The sequence below is a fragment of the Acomys minous genome (assembly GCF_964271855.1).
Source record: "Acomys minous genome assembly, chromosome: 6".
Taxonomy (NCBI): Eukaryota; Metazoa; Chordata; class Mammalia; order Rodentia; family Muridae; genus Acomys; species Acomys minous.
In genome coordinates this window covers 100,442,053-100,462,208 of record NC_140487.1, presented here as the reverse complement: position 1 = coordinate 100,462,208, position 20,156 = coordinate 100,442,053, and the positions used below count along the sequence as shown (strand labels likewise).

The 20,156-nt window shown below is 46.0% G+C and overlaps 1 protein-coding gene across 1 annotated transcript; it reads left to right on the top strand.

The window, feature by feature from the left end:
- Positions 1-7,940: 7,940 nt before the first annotated feature.
- UTP11 (UTP11 small subunit processome component) lies at positions 7,941-19,539 on the top strand. The gene is made up of 8 exons (XM_084787852.1): positions 7,941-8,101; positions 12,980-13,041; positions 14,641-14,743; positions 15,178-15,291; positions 15,937-16,030; positions 16,325-16,455; positions 18,476-18,586; positions 19,293-19,539. Exons 1-8 carry the CDS (start codon positions 8,039-8,041, stop codon positions 19,374-19,376), a joined length of 762 nt encoding a protein of 253 aa, XP_084643978.1. The 5' UTR covers positions 7,941-8,038; the 3' UTR covers positions 19,377-19,539.
- Positions 19,540-20,156: the final 617 nt, after the last annotated feature.

Here is a 20,156-nt window from a genome sequence, read left to right as displayed (position 1 = left end):
GCCCCCCTCCTGCCGGCCGCGAGCCCAGCGCAGCTGAACCTGGCGCTCCGACTTTCTCGGTCCCGCCTTGCCCGGCCCCCCGCCCTCCGCCTTTGCAACCTGACCTGCCCCACCCCCCTGCGCCCCTCGGACCCACGGGGACTGTTAGGAAGAGCTCTCGGGCCAGAGGTGCGGGACATCTAGGACCAGGGTCCACCTGGGGACTAGACCCCTTCCTCCTCTTCTCTTTGCTGGTTCCCAGATGTTACACTAAACCTTAGGTTGTGAAGGAGGCCTTAATCCAGCCTGCGGGCCTGCAGGCGAGGTGGTGGGGTGGTGGTTTGGATTCTGCCTTACCAGTGGAGATCAAGATATTCTCTAGAACCTTGAGAGAGACAGAGGCAGAGGGAGACACACAGATAGAGAGACACACAGAGAGATACAGACAGACAGAGACTATCCTCAATTTCAAAGGGCTTTATTCTATAGCTGAGTAGTGAAAGCCCAGGCAACAACCTCAACTGTGTCCTGGCACTAAGGTTTCTACTATGTCCACGAATAGTTTTGACCTTTCGGGCTCAAGGGGACCCTAATCCTCAGCCTCATGAGCTTTGGTTTTCTTGGGAGGGGTGTGAAGAGGGTGAGTGGTTGAGTTGCTGAGGGCAGGGGTGGTGACAAAGGGCAAAGTGGTGAATTAGGGAGGGAACTGCAGTTTTTGACCCTCCAGTTTCTACCCTGTGCCGGGAAGAGAGGACAGGGCGGGCCACTGCCAGGGACAGGAGGCCCATCCAGGTCCTCTTGAGGCCATCCCTCCACCCCCACCCCCCACGGGAGCCTCAGGCTTGTCACTGGGAATAAATAGCCTCGGTCTGGAGGGCCTGCAGGAGGTGGGGGAAGCCAGGGGGGTGCGGGTAGGCTCTGTTGTGCTGTTCGCAAAACAAGATACAACAAACTAAGCCTGGAAATAACCTTTGTATCTCCACTGGTGATTCAGATGCCCAGAGAGGCTCCCCCGATCCAAGGTTGCATCCAGCTAAACTTTCACTACAGAGATTAAGACCCTCCAAGGCTCTGGGGCACACGCCTTTAATCCCAGCACTCGGGAGGCAGAGGCAGGCAGATAGCTGTGAGTTGGAGGCCAGCCTGGTCTACGAAGCAAGTCCAGGACAGCCAAGGCTATACAGAGAGACCCTATTGGGGGGGGGGGCAGGGGGAGAAGGTTCTCCAAGGCTGGTGAAGGACCCTTCCCTTCTGTAGCTTGGGTCTGCTTCCTAGGTCCTACAAGCCTCCAGGCCAGGCTTCCTTTCAGAATTAAATGAATGCTTAAATGCTGTTGATTCTTAAATCACAAGTGTCGCGAGGGCAGAGGCTGGGTCATTTTTGTTCACTACTGCATTCCCAGTGTCTACTACAGTGCTTGGCGTGAAATACACGGTGGATGAATGACACAACTGCTTTAATTTGGATTCCCTTGCAACTCCCTGCCAGGCACCTGCTGTCAGGAGTCCGGTGGGTGAATAGACAATCTGAGGGTGGGCCCTTTCTCTGGGACTTGTCTCCCAAGTCTAGAGAATTCTCTATCTAAAGGGATGGAGGGAACACTGTTCTTGGTTGGAGGAGACAGCAAGAAGGGTCTGTCGGTTCTGGGATTAGGTAAGGACAGTGATCAGGAGTTGTGTTGGCTACTTTTATGTCAGCTTCACACAGCTAGAGTTAATTGAAAGGAGGGAATCTCAGCTGAGAAAATGCCTCCATAAAATGAGGTGGTAGAGGCCGGGTGTGGTGGCGCACGCCTTTAATCCCAGCACTTGGGAGGCAGAGGCAGGCGGATAGCTTTGAGTTCGAGGCCAGCCTGGTCTACAAAGCGAGTCCAGGACAGCCAAGGCTAACACAGAGAAACCCAGTCTCGAAACAAACAAACAAACAAACAAAAAAAAAAAAAAAAGAAAACCACCACCACCAACAACAACAAAATGAGGTTGTAGAGCCTTTAATCCCAGCACTCGGGAGGCAGAGGCAGCCGGATCGCTGTGAGTTTGAGGCCAGCCTGGTCTACAAAGTGAGTCCAGGACAGCCAGGGCCATTACACAGAGAAACCTTGTCTCGAAAAACCAAAAAAAAAAAAAAAAAAAAAAAAAAAAAAAAAAAAAAGAGGCTAAGGCTGGAGGAAAGCCTATAGGGCATTTTCTTAGTGATTGATGGGGGAGGGCCCCGCCCCCCGCTCATTGTGGGCGGTTCCACCCCTAGGCTGGTGGTCCTGGATTCCATAGGAAAGCAGCGGGCTGAGCAAGTCATGATGAAGTCAGGAAGCAGCACCTTCCATGACCTCTGCGTCAGATCCTGCCTCCAGGTTCCTGGCCTGTTTGAGTCCCTGTCCTGACTTCCTTCAATGATGGGCTGTGATGTGGAAGTGGAAGTCAAACTGTTTCCTTCCCAATGTACTTTTGGCCATGGTGTTTCCTCACAGCCATGGAAACCCTAACCAGCACAGGAACCTACAGAAAAGGAAGAACCATGAGCGAGCAGTAAAGGTCCTTCATCTCGACATCTTTGTCCTTTCCTGATGGTTTGAGATGCTACCAAAGGGCTTTACCCGGAGCCAGGACTCTGTGAGCTCCCACTTTGCCCCATTCCCTAAACACTTTACATACATTAGCTCACGTACTTATCCAATAAGTATCCATCCATCCATATATCTAGTGCATAGGTGTGTGGTGTGTATGTTTGCCTGTGTGTGAGCTCACACGTGTGTGCTAGTGCTAGCTTACCTGTGTGCTTGTATGGGAATCAGAGAACAACCCTCTGGAGTCAGTTGTCTTTAAAAACTTTTTTTTTAAAAGAAGGCCTAGAGAGATGGCTTAGTGGGTAAGACTGCTTGCTGCTAGCTCTCTAACACCATGACCGAAGACAAGTTGGAGAGGGAAGGGGTTACTCCATTTTCCAATTCCGAAAGACAGTATTGCTAAGGGAAGTCAGGTCAGGAATTTGACCAGGGCGAGACCCTGGAGCAGGAACTGAAGCAGAAACCATGGAGGAACGTGATTCTTAACTGACTTGTTTACCGTGATTTGCTCAGCCTATTTCGTGGCGGTTGTTTTTAACAGCGTCCAAGGCCAGCAGCCCAGGGATGGCACTGTCCACAGTACGCAGGGTCCCTTCTATCACATCAGTCACCACTCAGGAAAGCGCACCACAGGCTTTCCCACAGGCCAAGCTGGTGGAGGCATTTTAAAACTGAGATTCCCTTTCCCAAAAATTACTCTTCTTTGTGTCATGACTAGCCAGTACTCTGGTCCTCCAGGGGACCGGAGCTCAGTTCCCGGCATCTTTGTCCAGCACCGCAAGGCAGCCTGTAACTTCAGCTTCAGGGAAACTGATGCTTTCTTCTGGTCTCCTCAGACAGCAGCACACATGGCATTCACACGACCACAAACATACACACATATAAAAAATAATAAACAAATGTAAAAATTTGGGGTGTGCCAGGCATGGTGGCACATGCCTTTTAATCCCAGGACTCTGGAGGCAGAGGCAGGTGGATTGCTGTGAGTTCGAGGCCAGCCTGGTCTACAAAGCGAGTCCAGGACAGCCAAGGCTACACAGAGAAACCCAGTCTCGGAAAAACAACAACAACAACAACAACACACACATATGTGGGAAGCCAGGGACTGCTTGTAGGAATGAGTTCTCTCTTCTTACCATGTGGTTCTTGGGGAAAGACGGACTTGGTGGCAAGTGCTCTTTCCTACTGAGCCATCTTGTTGGCCCTAGAGTCAGTTAGTCAGCAAGTGTTTTTTAATCACTGAGCTGTCTCACCAGCCCTAAATACACATTTTTAATCCTCTTCTCAAAGTCGAGAAAAATGATATTTGTTTCAGCAGCACAGATAACTAAAATTGGAATGAGACAGAGATTAGCACGGTCCCTGTGTGGTGATGACATGTGAGCTCACAAAATATTCCATATTTTAAAAACAATTTTTATGATTTTTTTATTTTATTTTAAGTACATTAGTGTTCTACCTGCATGTATGTCTGTTGGGGTGTCAGAGCTTCTGGAACTGGAATTGCAGACAGTTGTGAGCTGCTATGTGGGTGCTGGAGATTGAACCCCGATCCTTTGGAAGAGCAGCCAGTGCTCTTAAAAGCTGAGCCATCTTTCCAGCCCCTTTACATGAAATTTTATTGTATAACTGTTTGTTCTGTTAAAATCATTTAACTTGCAACAACAACCAAAGTAAAAGATGGGAAAATGGAAAATGAAAGGTACCGGTCATACATCTTTAATTCTAGCCCTCAAGAAACATAGGTGGGCAGACGTCTGTGAGGCCAGTCCGGTCTCTAGAGCCAGCCAGGATTATGTAGTGAGGACCTTGTAGAGAAAAGGGGCCTGGAGAGAGGGAGAGAGAGAGAGAGGGAGAAAGGGAGCACAAATGCATTAACTGCCAAGAATGGCAAAGTCAGGATTGAAACCCAGACTGTCAAATGTCAAAGCTTCTCATGCCAAAAGCGATCCTAACCATGACATGGGTAGTCAGCGAATCTCTCTGTAAGGCAATCTCTCCCTCAAGGATACCATCAATGAGGACTGGGTAAGACCATGCAATAAGTCTTCAGTAGGTGGTGGTGGTGGTGGTGGGGACCCTCCCCTTCTTCCTTTTTATGGTCAAGTGTTAAGGTTCTGCTGTTAGGACTTAGAGTCTAAAGGTCAAAGGAAGTTAGGAGATCTTTGGCTCTGGCCAGCCCGGAGGAGGGAGACTACCTAGGAAGCCGGCCGGGGGACGGCGGTACGGGGGTGTGGGGGGCAGTGCCCTTTCTCCTCTTCATTTCCAGGGGGCTCACATTTCCAGAAAGATGTGCCCCAGGGAGCTCAGGGATCAGCCTCCTGGACGGTCTGTCCCTGCTCCCCATCTGTCTTCTCCCCCTTCTTGAGGAACAGGTGTGTCTGAGCCAGCTCTGGAAGCAGAGCGCTTGGCAACCGGCTTTGCTTAAACGGGATGTTTGTTTCTTCCGCCACCCAGGAGATCTGTACACACACTTCCCTATCGCCAACTCAAGGAGACCCATGTAGTCTTCTTACCGTGCAAGAGTTTTCAAAAGAACGTTCTCGGCTCTCATGGCTCCCTGTGGCCGCTGAATCACTCTCTCCAGTGCCTGCAACCCGGCCAGACCTCCTTCCTCCCAGTGAGAAAATACCCTTCCTTCCCTGGGTACACTGCTCAGTCTTAACACCTCAGCGCCCATAGCCCTCCGCAGGCCTCAAACTTGGTAAACATTCTCTTTCAAATTCCCTAGAAACTTTCTTTGCCCTCGCAAGCCCATAAGGGTGAGTGAATGACTGGCAGAGTGCGTGCAGTGAGAAGGGAGAACACACAGTGTAGGCCCCCTGTGTACGGTAGATATCACCTCTTTTAGTTATTTTTTAAAAATATTTATTTATTTATTATGTGCATTGGTGTTTTGCCTACATGTATGTCTGTGTGAGAATGCCAGATCTCCTGGAGCTGGAATTATAGACAGTTGTAAGCCACCACATGGGTGCTGGGAATTGAACCCAGGTCTACCAGTGCTCTTAACCACTAAGCTATCTCCCCAGTCTTTAAAAAAAAAAAAAAAACTAAAAAGTCATGTGACCTGGTGATTGCTATCACCACTTTACAAAGATTTTGATGATGTGACTCTAAATGCCAAGCTAATAGGTGGTAGTTGTGCAGTGACAATCTAGGGCTAACTCCTGGAGAGTCCCCCATCTCCAGGGGACAGTGATGGCGCATCCCCAGGTGCTGCTGGTCACGGATACTTACTCAGGGGCCCAGGGCCCTGCGTACAGCTGCCACCTGGTCATTCTATCAGATAGCTAAGTTTTTAAGGTGAGGTTGGAAAGGCAATCCCAGACTAGATTGTGAAGTAGCTTGCTTTCCAAAGATGACAGAGAAAATGGAATTTTCCTAAGGCCTGTGGACCTAACTGGGCAAAACCAAGTGTGTAGAGGCAGGAAAAAACTTCTCATACTGTGACCTTTTTCATACCCACTTGTCCCCTGGACTTTCTGAAGAGGGTTTCCACGCCATTTTCTTTTAAGCTGTTGAGATGACCAGTGTCATGTAAAATGGATGCAATTAAAGAGTTTGTTGAAACCCGAGTGGCATACACTTCTAAACCTAGCAGTTGGCAGGTGGATCTCTGTGAGTTCGAGGCTGGCCTGGTCTACATAGTTTGAGGGTAGCCACGGCTACATAGTGAGATCCTGCCTCAACCAAACCAAACCAAACCAAAAAAGACCCTCAGAAGATTAGTTTCCTGTAATGGGGGAAAAAAAAGAAAAAAAATTTTTGAGGGAGAGGGTGGAGAGGAGAGAGACACAGCAAATAACCTCAAATACTGCTGTGATGCTTGGCTGGGTCAGACTCTCCCTTGTGCTCCTCAGAGGCAGCTTTAGTGATGACAAAAATAACTCGATATTTGGGCTTGCTGGTGCACACTTGTAATCCCAGCACTGTGCAGATGCAAGGGATCACTGTGAGTCAGAGGCCAGCTTTGTCTAGTGAGTTTCAGTGCAGCCAGGCTTACCTAGCCAGACAGACCCTGCCTCAAAACACCAAACCAAATTAGACTAAGCCAAACCTAATAAAAGATAGAAACAAGACAATTTTATTGTAAACCTGCTAACAAGTAAACACAGCATTAAGCACTTTAAACATAGCATGTCATCTAATCCTCACAATTATGTGAGTATAGAATTATATTATTATTTTACAATAGATGAGAATATCAAAGCTCAGGAAAATTAACTGTCCTTGGTTAGCAGCAGAGCTGGGATCAGAACACTCCTCCCACAGGTCCCAGCTCTATCCATGCAGCCAGCCATTTCTTAGGTGGTTGTGAAGGACTCAGAGCTTTATTGCTATCAGGTGAGTCTCTTCTGTGCTGCTTAAAGATACAATTCTGCAACTCAAGGCCTTTGCCACTCCTATGAGCAAGAGCAGTGTTCTATTATTATCTTTGTTTTATGGGTGAGAAAAATGATGCTCGTTAAAGTCAAGAAACCTGCTCAAAGTCACATAGCCAGTAGTCAGCAACAGAGCCAAATGTGGTCTTTTTTTGTTTTGTTTTGTTTTTTGTTTTTCGAGACAGGGTTTCTCTGTGTAGCCTTGGCTGTCCTGGACTCGCTTTGTAGACCAGGCTGGCCTCGAACTCACAGAGATCTGGCTGCCTCTTCCTCTCGAGTGCTGGGATTAAAGGTGTGGACCACCACGCCCGGCCCAAACATGGTCTTAAAGTGCACTTTCTAGTAAAGCTAATGCCATTTCTAGTTCTTCCTCCATTCCCTTCCCTTCTTCTTCTTCTTCTCCTCTTCCTCCTCCTCCTCCTCCTCCTTTTATTACTCCTCCTCCTCCTCCTCCTCCTCTTTGGCGGAATTTCATTTCACTATATAGCTCTGGCTGTCTTGGCAATCATTATTTAAGACTAAGCTATCCTTGAACTCGCATCAACTCATCAGCTTCTGCATCTAGGATACTGGTATAAAAGATGTGAGCCACCACGCCACGCTCTATTTAAATTTGTTTGTTTGTTCGTTTTGGTTTTTTAAGACAGGGTTTCTCTGTGTAGCCTTGGCGGTTTGGACTCACTTCATAGACCAGGCTGGCTTCAAACTCACAGAGATATGCCTGCCTCTGTCTCCTGAGTGCTGGGATTAAAAACCTGCGCCACCACTTAAATTTTAACTCAGGCCGAGTAGCAGGTAACAGCACACAAGCGCACACTCAAACCGAGCTCAGCCAGAGGGCGTGCTAGCTACCACGTGCTCCTATAGAGCGAAGGTTAGAATCAGTAAATGCCAGTAAGAAGGAGCGCTGAAGAATCACGGGACTCTAGCTTCGAAAACTACATCTCCCAGAAGCCTCCTGTGTGGGCCGCTTGAGCGGGGATGTATTTCCGGTAGAGTAGACTTCTGATAGGCTGCAATAGCGTGCCGCTGGGCCTGCTTCCGGTAATCTCGTTAGGCGCGGCGGCTTAGGAGGTGGTGTTTGCTGAGTATTTTCTAGACCTTAGTAGGCATGGCGGCGGCTTTTCGCAAGGCAGCCAAGTCCCGGCAGCGGGAACACCGAGAACGAAGCCAGGTAAGCTCTCGAAGGCCCCATGGTCGCTGGCCAGTGGTCCCCGCCCCCTCCCTGTCCCAGCGTTGGGATGCTGCCTAGCGCATCTGTCTTCTGTAAATACCCGACACGTGAGGCCTGACACCCGGCGTGCCTTGTCCGGGAGACCCGGGAACTGTCATTGGGTTAGGGGGATTGTCATTCTCTGCATAGGAGGTTCTGTGGTTAATTGAGTGAGGCGAGGCGTGTCAGATGCCTTTCCCCCTTGGAAAATTGAGGCCAAAGTTAAACGAATGAGACCGAGTGACTAGTGGTGGTAGGCGCCCCTCATGCTTGCAGGAGTTGTGACGGAAGATATTTTCCTAAAATGGGCCCAAGTTTGGGCGTGGATTTCCCCCCCCCCCCGACAAGATTTCTCTGTTGGACTCCCGTTGTAGACCAGGCTGGCCTTGAACTCAGGAAGATCTGCCTGCCTCTGCCACCCTAGTGCTGGGATTAAAGGTGTGTGTCACCACACCCGCCTTCCCACACCGGCTTCGTGGTACTTTATTTTTTCCCTTCTGGAGAGTCACTTGACCATTTACAAACCCTGTGGGACCTGATAGCCCATGTCTGTAATTACAGCTACTCTGGAGGCCACGATAGGAGCATCATAAATTCAGGGCCTGCATGGGCAACTTAGACCTGTCTCAAAATAAGAATCTAAAAAAAAAAAATCCTAGACATAACAGCTCAGTGGGCAACTGTTTGTCTATCAAGTCCTTGGTAAAAACAGATTTCATCCTCGGCAGGAAGAAAGGAGGGAGACAGGCTTCCACTAAATTTAGTTAGAATAATTAATTGTGAGGTTTTTCAGGAGAATGTGTCAATGTGGGGATATGTGAAAGAAACAAAAATATGTGCAGAATCACTTTATCCACTCTACTATTCTCCGAAATAACATATTAACTGGTTCAAACAAGGCTTTAACATCGGGAGAGAGGGCTTAGCCATTAAGAGTACTTGGTTGCTCTATCAGAGTTCAAATCCCAGCACCCACACCCACATTGTGGGCTCACAAATAGCAGTAACTCCTACTCTGAAAAGTCCAACACCTGCTCTGGCCTCCGAGGGCTCTGCACTCACATGCATATGCACACACATGCGCGCGCGCGCGCGCACACACACACACACACACACACACACACACACTCTAAATCTTACTTGTTTTAAATTAAAAAAAAAAATTACCTTATGTTATGTGTGTCTATGGATGGGTGTGTGCCGAGAATGCCTATGTCTATGGGACTTTTGGGCACACTGGAGCTGGGGTTATAGGTGGCTGTGACAATGCCTGATGTCCTGATATGGGTGCTGGGAAATGATTGTGGATCCTCTGGAAGAGAAGAATGTGCTTTTAACAGTTAAGCCATCTCTTTAGCCCCTCAAATAAATATTCTTTCTTCTTTTTTTTTTTTTAAAGGCAAGAGGATCAAGAGTTTAGGATAATCCATCAGATTTTAGGATACCCTGGGCTGCAGGAGACAATCTCAACAAAGCAAAATGGGCTGGTAAAACGGCTCAGCCAGTAAAATGTACTTGCTGCACAAGCCTGGTGACCTGAGTTAGAGCCTCAGAATTCATAAAAAAAGGTGGAAAGAAGGGATGAGGTGAGAGTAGTGATGCAAGCCTTTAATCCCAGCACCCAGGGAGGCAGAGGCAGGTAGGTCGCTGTGAGTTAGAGAGGCCAATCTGGCCTACAAAGGTAGAGTCCAGGACAGGCTACACAGAGAAACCCTGCCTTGAAAAAAAAAAAAAGTAGAAGCAAAGAATGGACTTTTTTTTTTTTTCAAAACAGCGGGATACTTTTATTTAAATAAGCACTTGTTCAATCAACTGTTCATATGTTTATCAAGAGCCTAGTGAATGCCGACCATTGGTTGAATGCTAGAAATACAGCCTTTTTTTTTTTAGATTATAAATTATTACAACTTTTTTCCCTTCCCTTTCTGACCTCCCAACACTTCCATATACCATATACTTGGTCTTTTTTTTTTTTAATATTTAATTTTTTTTTCCCAGACAGGATTTCTCTGTGTAGCTGGCTGTCCTGGACTCACTTTGTAGACCAGGAAGACCTCGAACTCACAAAGATCTGCCTGCCTTTGTCTCCTGAGTGCTGGGATTATAGGTGTGCGTCACCATTCCTGGCCCACTGCTTGGTCTTTTGATTTCCTGGCTCCTTCAGTGAGAATAGACTCTTGAGAAGTTATCCTGTGTCCTTTATATATGCTGTGGTATGTGCACCCACATACACATATATCATGAATACACACAAAACCCCATATAAGTAACCAAAGTGGCCTTTAGAGACACTTGCTTTACAGGTGCTGAAAAAGAGGAAGGTCATCATCTCTGAAGCCGTGCAGCCGACTGGTGCTAGTTTCCTCTGTAATGCACATGTACATTTACACATTAATGATTTCATGACGTCTACCTCAAGTGTTGTTCCCTGACCTTTGACATTTCCTTCTCTGTCAGTCTCCCTTGGCTGTATTAAAGGTAAAAGCTAGTGGTCTGGAGAGATGGCTCAGCGGTTGGGAGTACTAGCTTCTTTTCCAGAAGACCCGGTTTCCCCTGGCGGTGGTGGCGCACGCCTGTAATCCCAGCACTTGGGAGGCAGAGGCAGGTGGATCACTGTGAGTTTGAGGCCAGCGTGGTCTACAAAGTGAGTCCATGACAGTCAAGGCTACACAGAGAAACCCTGTCTTGGGAAGGGTGGGGTGTGGGGGGACGTAGAGGAGCCGGTTTCAGTTCCTGGCACCCACATGGCTTCTCACACCTGCTTGTAGCTCCAGTTTCAGAAGATCCGATACCCTCACTCAGACACACAGACCAAATACCAATGCACACTTTGGGAAAATAAAAAGCTATCGTGGCTGCTGGAGAGATGGCTCAGTGGCTGAGAGCACTTGCTGCTCTTGAAGAGGACTCAGGCTTGGTTCCCAGCACCCACATGGCAGCTAACAACCACCCATAACTTCAGTTTTAGGGGATTTGATGCTCTTGTTTGTCCTCCAAGGTCACCAGGCATGCATACAGTGTGCAGGAAAAAGACTCATACACATACAAGAAATACATGGTTGCTGGGAATGAGCCCAGGTCCTCTGGAAGACTAGCCACTGCTGTTAACCGCTGAGCCACCTCTCCAGCCCCAGTTTTTGACTAAGCTCCTCCTCCCCACCCCCGCCCCCCTCCTTCTTAAGTCTCTTTACTGTAGCTCTGGCTATTCTGGATCTTGCTCTGTAGACCAGGATGGCCTGGAATTCAGAGATCCACTTGCCTTTGACTGCTGAGTGCAGGGATTAAAGGCATGTGCCACCGCTGCCTCTAAAGATAATTTTGAAAAAAATCAGGGAAGTTCTTTTTGAAACAGTGTTTCACTATGTAGCTTTGGTTGGCCTATTACTCTGTGTAGACCAAGCAGGCCTTGAACTCACAGAGATCCCCCTGCCTCTGGGTCCCTGAGTACTGGGATTACAGCCGCTACCACCACTGCCGGGCAACCATGAAGGTATGATTAGCTTCCCTCCTGTGTTCCCGTAAGCATTACAGGTATGTGCAATCATGCCTGGCTTACATGGTGCTGTGGCTTGAACCTGGGGACTTTTGCATGTTAGGCCCATGCTCTACCAGCTGAGGTACATCCCAGCCTTGGTTCTGCATTCCTCAATATGTTCTCTAAAGGTCAGCCCACTTCTGGAATATGCTTTGCTTTAGGAATATACAACAAGTGTAACACATGCAGTAGCTATATAATTGTGAGCTGTTGGGATGATGTAGGTAGAGCTAGGCATGTAGCTCAGCGGCTAGAGTACTCGCTTAGCATGCTGGAGGTTCTCAGCTGATCCTCAGCACCTAGTAAAGGGCAGCTATGGCGGCTAGAGTCTGCAGGTGGAGGGAGGGGGATCAGGAGTTCAAGTAGGCCAAGGGCTATGAGTTGGCCCTGTCTCAGAAGCCTTCCACCACAGCAAAAAGTTGGAAAAGCATCTAATATAGACACACACATAATTTATACAGAATCTTGTGTAGCTCAGGCTGGCCTTGAACTTCTGATCTACTTGCTTCTATTTCTCAAATTCTTGGATTAGAGGCATGTACCAATTTAACCTGACATTAAACCCTCAGAGTAATGGCTGCTTATACATGGATATAGCAAGATGTAGTCATTGGACCCTGCGTGCTATAGACGTGTATGTCAGACAGTACTTTCCCATGGTACTGGGTTTTGTCTCTACTGTTGTCTATTTATTTTTATTGCTTCTGGTCTTACTATACCTTGAACTTGGAATACTCCTGCCTCAGCTTCCCAAGTGTTACGATTGCAGGCAAGCACCATTTTACCTAGCCGCACTGTCCTTATTTTTAGTTAGGAAATGACAGCTCAGAGATGCTAAATGATTTATTTGCCCAAGGTCACAGGTTGTTAGGAGGTAAAGGATGGATTGAACCTAGGTCGGAAAACTAAATTTAGCTCCCTTACCACAGTTGCCTCTTGCTACTATGTTTTCCCTTCATAGTATTTTTTAAGCCCTTGGATTAAGTTGGTAGTAATTTTAGTACAACTGGCAACTGCTCGCTTAGTGCCGAGTCATTGTTGCCTCGCTCTGTCCTTAATAGGCCAAGAACCCTCCTACGGTGGTGGTGGTGGTGGTGCTTGTGATCCGACCTGTCTGGCTCTGTGAGGAGCCCTCATCCCTGCAGGGCCCAGCAGAGGGGAGGAGGGAGGGACAGGGGAGTGGGCTGGCTCCAAGGACACAGATGTACTGAGCACAACAGAGCCTGTTCCTGTCCGCTATCACGTTGCTTTGAGCATGTGTGTGCTAAGAGAATTAAGTGCTTCTTTTCCCTGTTGTCTTCTAGCCTGGCTTTCGAAAACGTCTGGGGTTGCTGGAGAAAAAGAAAGATTACAAACTTCGTGCAAAGTGAGTCCAGTATTTCTGATAGAGGTGCTGCCAAGAAGCTTACAGTGTACTCCACTACAGCTAAAGTGCTCAAGTGTCCAACTGGGGAACCATTTCCTGCCATTGATAAACTACTCAAAGCTCTGGCAGCCTGCTAGATATTTTCCTGTGACGCCCCCAAGCTTCCCTTTGTTCAGACAGAACATTACTTATTTAAATACTTGCATTGCAATTTTTTTTATGCCCTTCCAGATGGTTTTCTCAGTGGCATTGATTTGCCTCCACCTTAGTGTTTGAACCAGATGCTGAATCCTTTTGCTCCCTCTTCCTGAAGTGAAAGATACAATCTAAAATTCCAGTTGCCGAGTCTCTTACATCATTATATGTGGTGTGGAATGACGAGATGTGGAGGATGGATTCATGAGCCTGAGAGTGGGCGATGGTGAACTCTGGAAGGATTTTTATAAACAATTCTGTCCGTTCTTCTCTTTAGCACTTCATTTGCAAAGGACTTGTAATTGCTTATTCGTATACAAGTCAGCTGAGGGTCTTATGCTCCTGGTGTGGTGGGTAGTGGTGATTAAATGGATTTCTAGAGGTCCCAGATTTTAATTTTTTAAAAAGTTTATGTAGGGGCTGGAGAGATGGCTCAGTGGTTAAGAGCTCTGACTGCTCTTCCAGAGGTCCTGAGTTCAATTCCCAGCAACCACATGATGGCTCACTACCATCTATAATGAGATCTGATGCCTTTTTCGGCCCTGCAGGGGTACAAGCAGGCAGAGCAGTGTATACATAATAAATAAATAAATCTTTAAAAAAAAAAAAAAGAAAAAAAAAAGTTTATGTAGCTCCAGCTGGCCTGACACTATGTACAGCAGGCTGGCCTGCTCACTGCTTTGGTTAAAGTTTGGTTTTGCCAGATGGTGGTAGCATGCACCTTTACTCCTAGTGCTCAGGAGGTAGAGGCATAGTGCTCTATGAGTTCAAGACTAGCCTGGGGTACAGAGTGAACTCCAGGATAGCCAGGGCTGTTACACAGAGAAATCCTGGAAGCACTGTCTTGAAAAACCAACCAACTAGGCTGGAGAGATGGCTCAGTGGTTAAGAATGCATCTTCTGGCTGCTTTTCCAGAGGTCCTGAGTTCAGTTCCCAGCAACCACATGGTGGCTCACAACCATCTATAATGAGATCTGGTGCCTTCTGGCCTGTAGGCTGAATAATGTATACACAATAAATAAATAAATAATAAATAATCCTTTAAAAACCAACCAAACAAACAAATAAGAGCTCCAGAACAGCCAGGGCTACACAGAGAAACCCTGTCTTGAAAATTAATAGATAGATAGATAGATAGATAGATAAAACAAATAATTTGTTTGATGTAGTTTTATTTTTGTTTGCTTTGAGGGTTTTTGTTTGTTTGTTTTTTGAGACAAGCTCTCACTATAAGCCAGATTGATTTCAAATTTGTGATTCTCCTGTCTCAGTCTCCTAAGTGTTGAGGTAACAGGTGTGCATCAGATTATGAACTTTTAAATGCATGTAGTTAGTTCATTTGTGTGAATAGTTTTTCTTTTTTTCATCTTTTACAATACATTTCTTCTGACTTGCTTTTTTAGTGACTATCATAAAAAACAAGATTGCCTCACAGCTCTCCGGAAGAAGGCTCTTGAAAAAAATCCAGATGAATTCTATTATAAAATGACTCGGGTTAAGCTCCAGGTACGTGTGAAACAGATAGTTTTTGGAGCTCTAAGTGCTGGGAAGTGAGGCTGGGCAGTGAGCCGAGTGAAGAAGCATCCTTGGCTTACCTTGGCCCTTTTCCAGGTGGACCAGGGCCTCCTGCTGAGAGGTCCAAGGCAGAATGTCCTTTTCTTGGTCAGCAGGCTCCTACCTTTGTGCCATCTCCTGCTTGATTTTTGTTTTTTCTATTTGTCTTTATTGTGATATTGCAAATGGAGCCCCCAGCCTCTTGTTCAAAGAGTAAATAACCAGAAGTGTGCTCTGTTCAAGGTGGATGTCAGTGGCCAGAGGCCTTGGATTCTTCTTAGTGTGCATTCAGCACTTGCTTCTCTTGTTTTAAATGTGGGTTGTGCTAACAGCTTACTGATGGTCATACTCTACTAAGGACTGGATCTGTTAAACCTCAATTTTAGGATGGAGTTCATATTATCAAAGAGACCAAGGAAGAAGCAACACCAGAGCAGCTAAAGCTGATGAGAACTCAGGATATCAAATATATAGAGATGAAAAGGGTTGCGGAAGCGAAGGTAACAGCTAACTCCTTGTTCTGATTATTTTGTTGGTTAAGAAAGGACATAGCAGATTGTGGTTGCATATACCTCTAGTCCCAGAGCTTGGGAGGTAGAGGAAGTCAATATAGAGGCTCTGGTTTAAAGAACAACAACAAAAGAAGCAATTCTATAATCTCAGGTGATCAGCGTATTCCGCCGTCTACGCTGGGTTTGAGTGTGACGATGCCTTAGATGATAATCAGTGTGGTGGACTAGAGGTCAGGCTGGAGAATGAGCCAAGTGCAGCTTCAATTCTGGCCCTGCCAGTTTCTAGCCCCATGGTTATAGACCAGTTAATGTCCTTGAGATGGCTCATTTCTGTCGTACCTTTTAAGTGTTGAGTTTTGTAGAGTGCTTAGTCTGGTGCTTGATAAATAGTTGGTGCTTAGTAAGTTTAAGTGCTTTCGTTTAAAAGAATCAAATCTTTGAGAAAGTATAATGACAGACATATGTGATGATCCCATGATGACAGGCAGTACCTAAGAATCTCAAAAAAGAAAAAAGAATGAAATGGATTATTTGCTGGCTGACAATGAGGCTGTGAAATGTCTTAAGTTCTTGCAAGTTTATTTCTGAGACTCTGGAAGAGGCCACTTTAAAGAGAGCATATTCCTGTTGTAGAAAATTGAAAGGCTGAAATCAGAGCTCCATCTGCTGGATTCCCAGGGGAAGCAACAGAATAAGCACGTGTTCTTTTTTGACACCAAAAAGGAAGGTATGAAATGTTGATGCCAAGAAGAGACTTGATACCCTGTGAGCATATACAGGGGGAGGAGGTTCCCCTCAGTCACAGTCATAGGGGAAGGGAGTAAGGGGAAAATGGGAGGGAGGGAGGGAGGAATGGGAGGATACAAGGGATGGGATAACCGTTGAGATGTAATAAGAATAAATTTAAAAAACAAAAAACAAAAAAAGAAATGTTGATGGTGTCTGGGATGGTCTGCCATGTCACTGTGTGTTGTGTGGTGCTGGGGACAACCTGTGCCTTAAAGATTGTCTTGAATTTCAGTTGAACGGTTTGATATTGCAACTCACTTGCAAACAGCCCCAGAGCTCGTTGACAGAGTCTTTAATAGACCCAGGATCGAGACCTTGCAGAAGGAGAAAGTGAAAGGGGTCACCCCTGGGACTCGACTCAAGGTACGCGGGGATGGGGAGGCTTATTTCTCTTGGTCTGTGGTTGTGATTGGCCGCTGCATTTTCTAGAGTATTTGTAGAAAATGTCTAAAACTCCCCTGACGAGTGAAAAGAGGGCTTGGTGATGGGGTGGAGTTCGTTCATTTGCGCCATAGCGGTCAGCGGCTGAGATTTTAGGTTTGAATCCAGCTCTGATGTGGTCCTTTGTGCTTTTGGTGATGCATCCTTTGTCAGCACTTAGAAAATGCAGATGGGGAAGGAACCCTGAGGATTAGGGATGTGTGTGTGTGTAGTGCTTTGATCTAGAACCTTCAGCAGTGAATACGCATATTAAAATGTTTTCCTATTACTCAGTTGTAACCAAGGGTTTGTATTGACTTTTCCTTATGGTGCTTTCTATCACATAACGGGGTTGTGGAGATGACAGGCTTTTTCTCAAAACCTTCTGGAGTTGAACTCTCACTTCTGACTGATTCATTTAAAAAAAAAATGCTGTCAATGTGTTTCAAGCAGACAGCTGTTCTGTTTTGATTTGAATCATTTACACTGCATCAGTTTTGCTTCCAATGTTTAATTTCACAGCAGTTTCCTCTAGCTCAGAGGCAGCTAAACTTGCTTTAGTAATATAAATACCCCTAATTAGTTTGACTATATTGGGTAATCCCATAAATTTGACAGTCTGTGCAATAAAGTGAAAACAAAAGCTGTCTGCAACCGCTGCTGTGAGCCTGCAGTAGAGCTGGTGAGTTGTTGAAGTCTGAGGCCCAGTGCCCATCCCCTCTCTATACGTAACACTTCAGCTAAGGGGCTGGCTGAGGGGATCTTGTGATAATTGGGTTTGTCAGCTAGTTAGCGGAGTCACTGGTGCTCCTCAGGTAGCATAGTGGTCCTCACAGACACTACAGCATGGCCTGCCATCAGAGAGGTCCCGAAAGTAAGAGGGCATGGACCTGCCCTGTTTGCCCAGTGCTGTTTTACTCATTGCTTTGTTTAAAGCATAATTACTTTTATTAAGGGACTACCGCTGGTGCGTCTGCAACTTGTAAGTCTTCAACTTGAAAGTGATAAAAAAAAAATCTGTGATTGGCTTGAGGAGTTCTGTGAACATCCCTCACCAACACTTTTTGTGCATATATGAATGGACAGGTTTCTGTATGTATGTACATAGAGGTTGAACAATCATTCAATATTTGTAATGTTTTGAGTGCTGATAGGTTGCTACAAGTGGGAAACTGCATACCTGATTTCATATGATGAGCCACAGTCAAAATTCAGGCATGCTAAAAATACTGTGTAAAATTATCTTCAGTCTGTGTATATAAGGAATACATGAAAAATAATGAATCTCTTATTTAGACTTGGGTTTTATCCCTAAATTATCTCGTGTACATGGAGATATTCCAAACATCCCCCAAAAATCAAAATCCTAAGTACTCTGGCTCCAGGCAGAGTGATAGTCTGTATGCCGTCTCAGAGAAGAAGCCAGAGTTCTTGTTAGTTTCTCAGATGCTTACAGGTCTCCAAAATGTGAGGCCCCCAGGAGTCTCCGGGGCGTCCTTAGCAGTTGAGTCTTCTCAGGTCCTCCTTGTGCTCTGGGGGGTTTAGGGTTAGACTCTGAGGCCCAGCGCTGCTCACCACAGGTCCGTCTGTTCTCTGTTCACTTTGTGCAGGCTTCCAGTCCTGGGCGGGGGCTGCCCTCAGCTCCAGCACTGCAGCACTCAGAGCTCGAGCCCACTTAGTGTCCCTCGGGGCTTAGGACAGTCCTGACTGTGATTTAGGCAAATTATCTCCCCCTTGGGCCAGTGACTTGACTTCTCTGGGTTTCTACATTTGTAAAATGATACTGATTAGGTGGTCTGCATGGTTGCTGTTTTAAAAGTGGGCATCTTTATTATAGTCACGGTGAGTTGATTCTGGAGTAAGGAGGGGACTGATGACACCGTTGATGTAGTTGGACTCAAGAACCAGGTTCGTACTCGCTTTTGCCGTGTTAATTGTTTTACTGAAAATGTCTCTTCTGTAGCGGCTAGCTAAAGAAAGACAAAGGCAGTATGATTGCCTGACCCAGCGGATTGAGCGGGAGAAGAACCTGTTCGTTGTTGCACAGAAAATTCAAGCACGCAAAGATCTTATGGTGAGGAGAGGAGCCTTGAGCCTGCTTTCTTCCTTCCTTTCTTTTTTTCTTATAAAGGTCTTAACTGAGACTGGCTCTTGGCTGTGTGTAAATCAACAGCAGTGAAAATGTCTGCTCCTTGGGGGCAGTGCTTTGAGCCAGTGTCTATCGCTCTGCCACTGTTGAAGTGTTCCTTGATTAAGGAGGTAATAAGGGGGTTATTAGCCAGTGCCTTGGAGCAGCAAAGGGTAGGATCAGGTAGCATATGGACTTTATAGCTTAGGAGCAGCTCCCGTAACATTTAAACAGGTTAACAAAACAGTGCATGCCACTCACTGGTGTTTAAAAATAGACAACATTGTGCAGTTAAATAGCAGAGCTAAGGAATTTAAGAAGCTCCTTCGCATTATCATTCCTCTAAATGTCAAATTCTTCAGCCCTGCAGATCATTTAGGTTGGCCTTTCCCAACTGGGGTTCCGAGAGAGAATTAAATTTATAATTTAAACAAAATAATTACTTGAGCCACTCTCTTCAGTTTTCCCAAAGATTGTCCACAGCTGGTAGCATCCTGTGTGCTCCGGGAGAGGTTAAGCTGCTCCATAAGTAGGTGCCTAGGGCTCCTCTAAATTGGGGGGGAGGCCTGTGTCGGGGCCCCTGAGCCAGCTTGCTGGCTTCCTGCCTCATGAACCCTGTTTCTGTTTACTGGTCATCTTTTTGCTCTCACAGGATAAGACTAGGAAAGTGAAGGTGAAGAAAGAAACAGTGAACTCCCCAGCTATCTACAGATTCCAGACTCGCCGAAAACGTTGAAGTGTTGAAAAGCGTTGAAAAGAACTCTTTAATTTTTTTTCCTTTTGTAATAATTTCAGATTTTATTAGTTCAAATGGCTTGGCCTTCCTGTTTTGTAATCATGACTTATTGTTAACCTGATACTTGATCTTCCTATGAGAATAGTAAAGACCTTTCCCCATATCATTGTTTCTATATTGTGAATTCAGTCTCTTACAAAAATGGTACTTATAGGCTGGGCGTGGTGGTGCACGCCTTTAATCCCAGCACTTGGGAGGCAGAGGCAGGCAGATCGCTGTGTGTTCGAGGCCAGTCTGGTCTACAAAAGTCCAGGACAGCTAAGGCTACATAGAGAGACCCTGTCTCAAAAAACAAAAACAAACAAACAAAAAACAAAAACAAATAGTACTTATTTTTTCCTATAAAATTATATAATCTCATATAACAAAGTAGAAAATAAATGAAACCATTTATATTCTCAGCATTTAAGAACAACAGATATTTTTTTCATAGTTGGGGCTAGGGCACAGAGGTGAACAGCTACTGTGGACATTTTGGTTTACGTCCCCCATTTGGGAGAGCTGTACATCAGCTTTTGTTTATAAAGTAAATTTTACACTATAATGTGTAATTAAATCATTAGCTCTGTTCCATTTTTATTATATTACCGAATTTTTAAAAAGTATATAAAACCATAGTAAAAAGTAAAATCCTTCATTTTTTTGGTTTGTTTTTTGCATGTTTGTGTTTGTGTGGGTGCACATGCATGGTGGTGCATGTGGAGACCATAGGACCCCAGG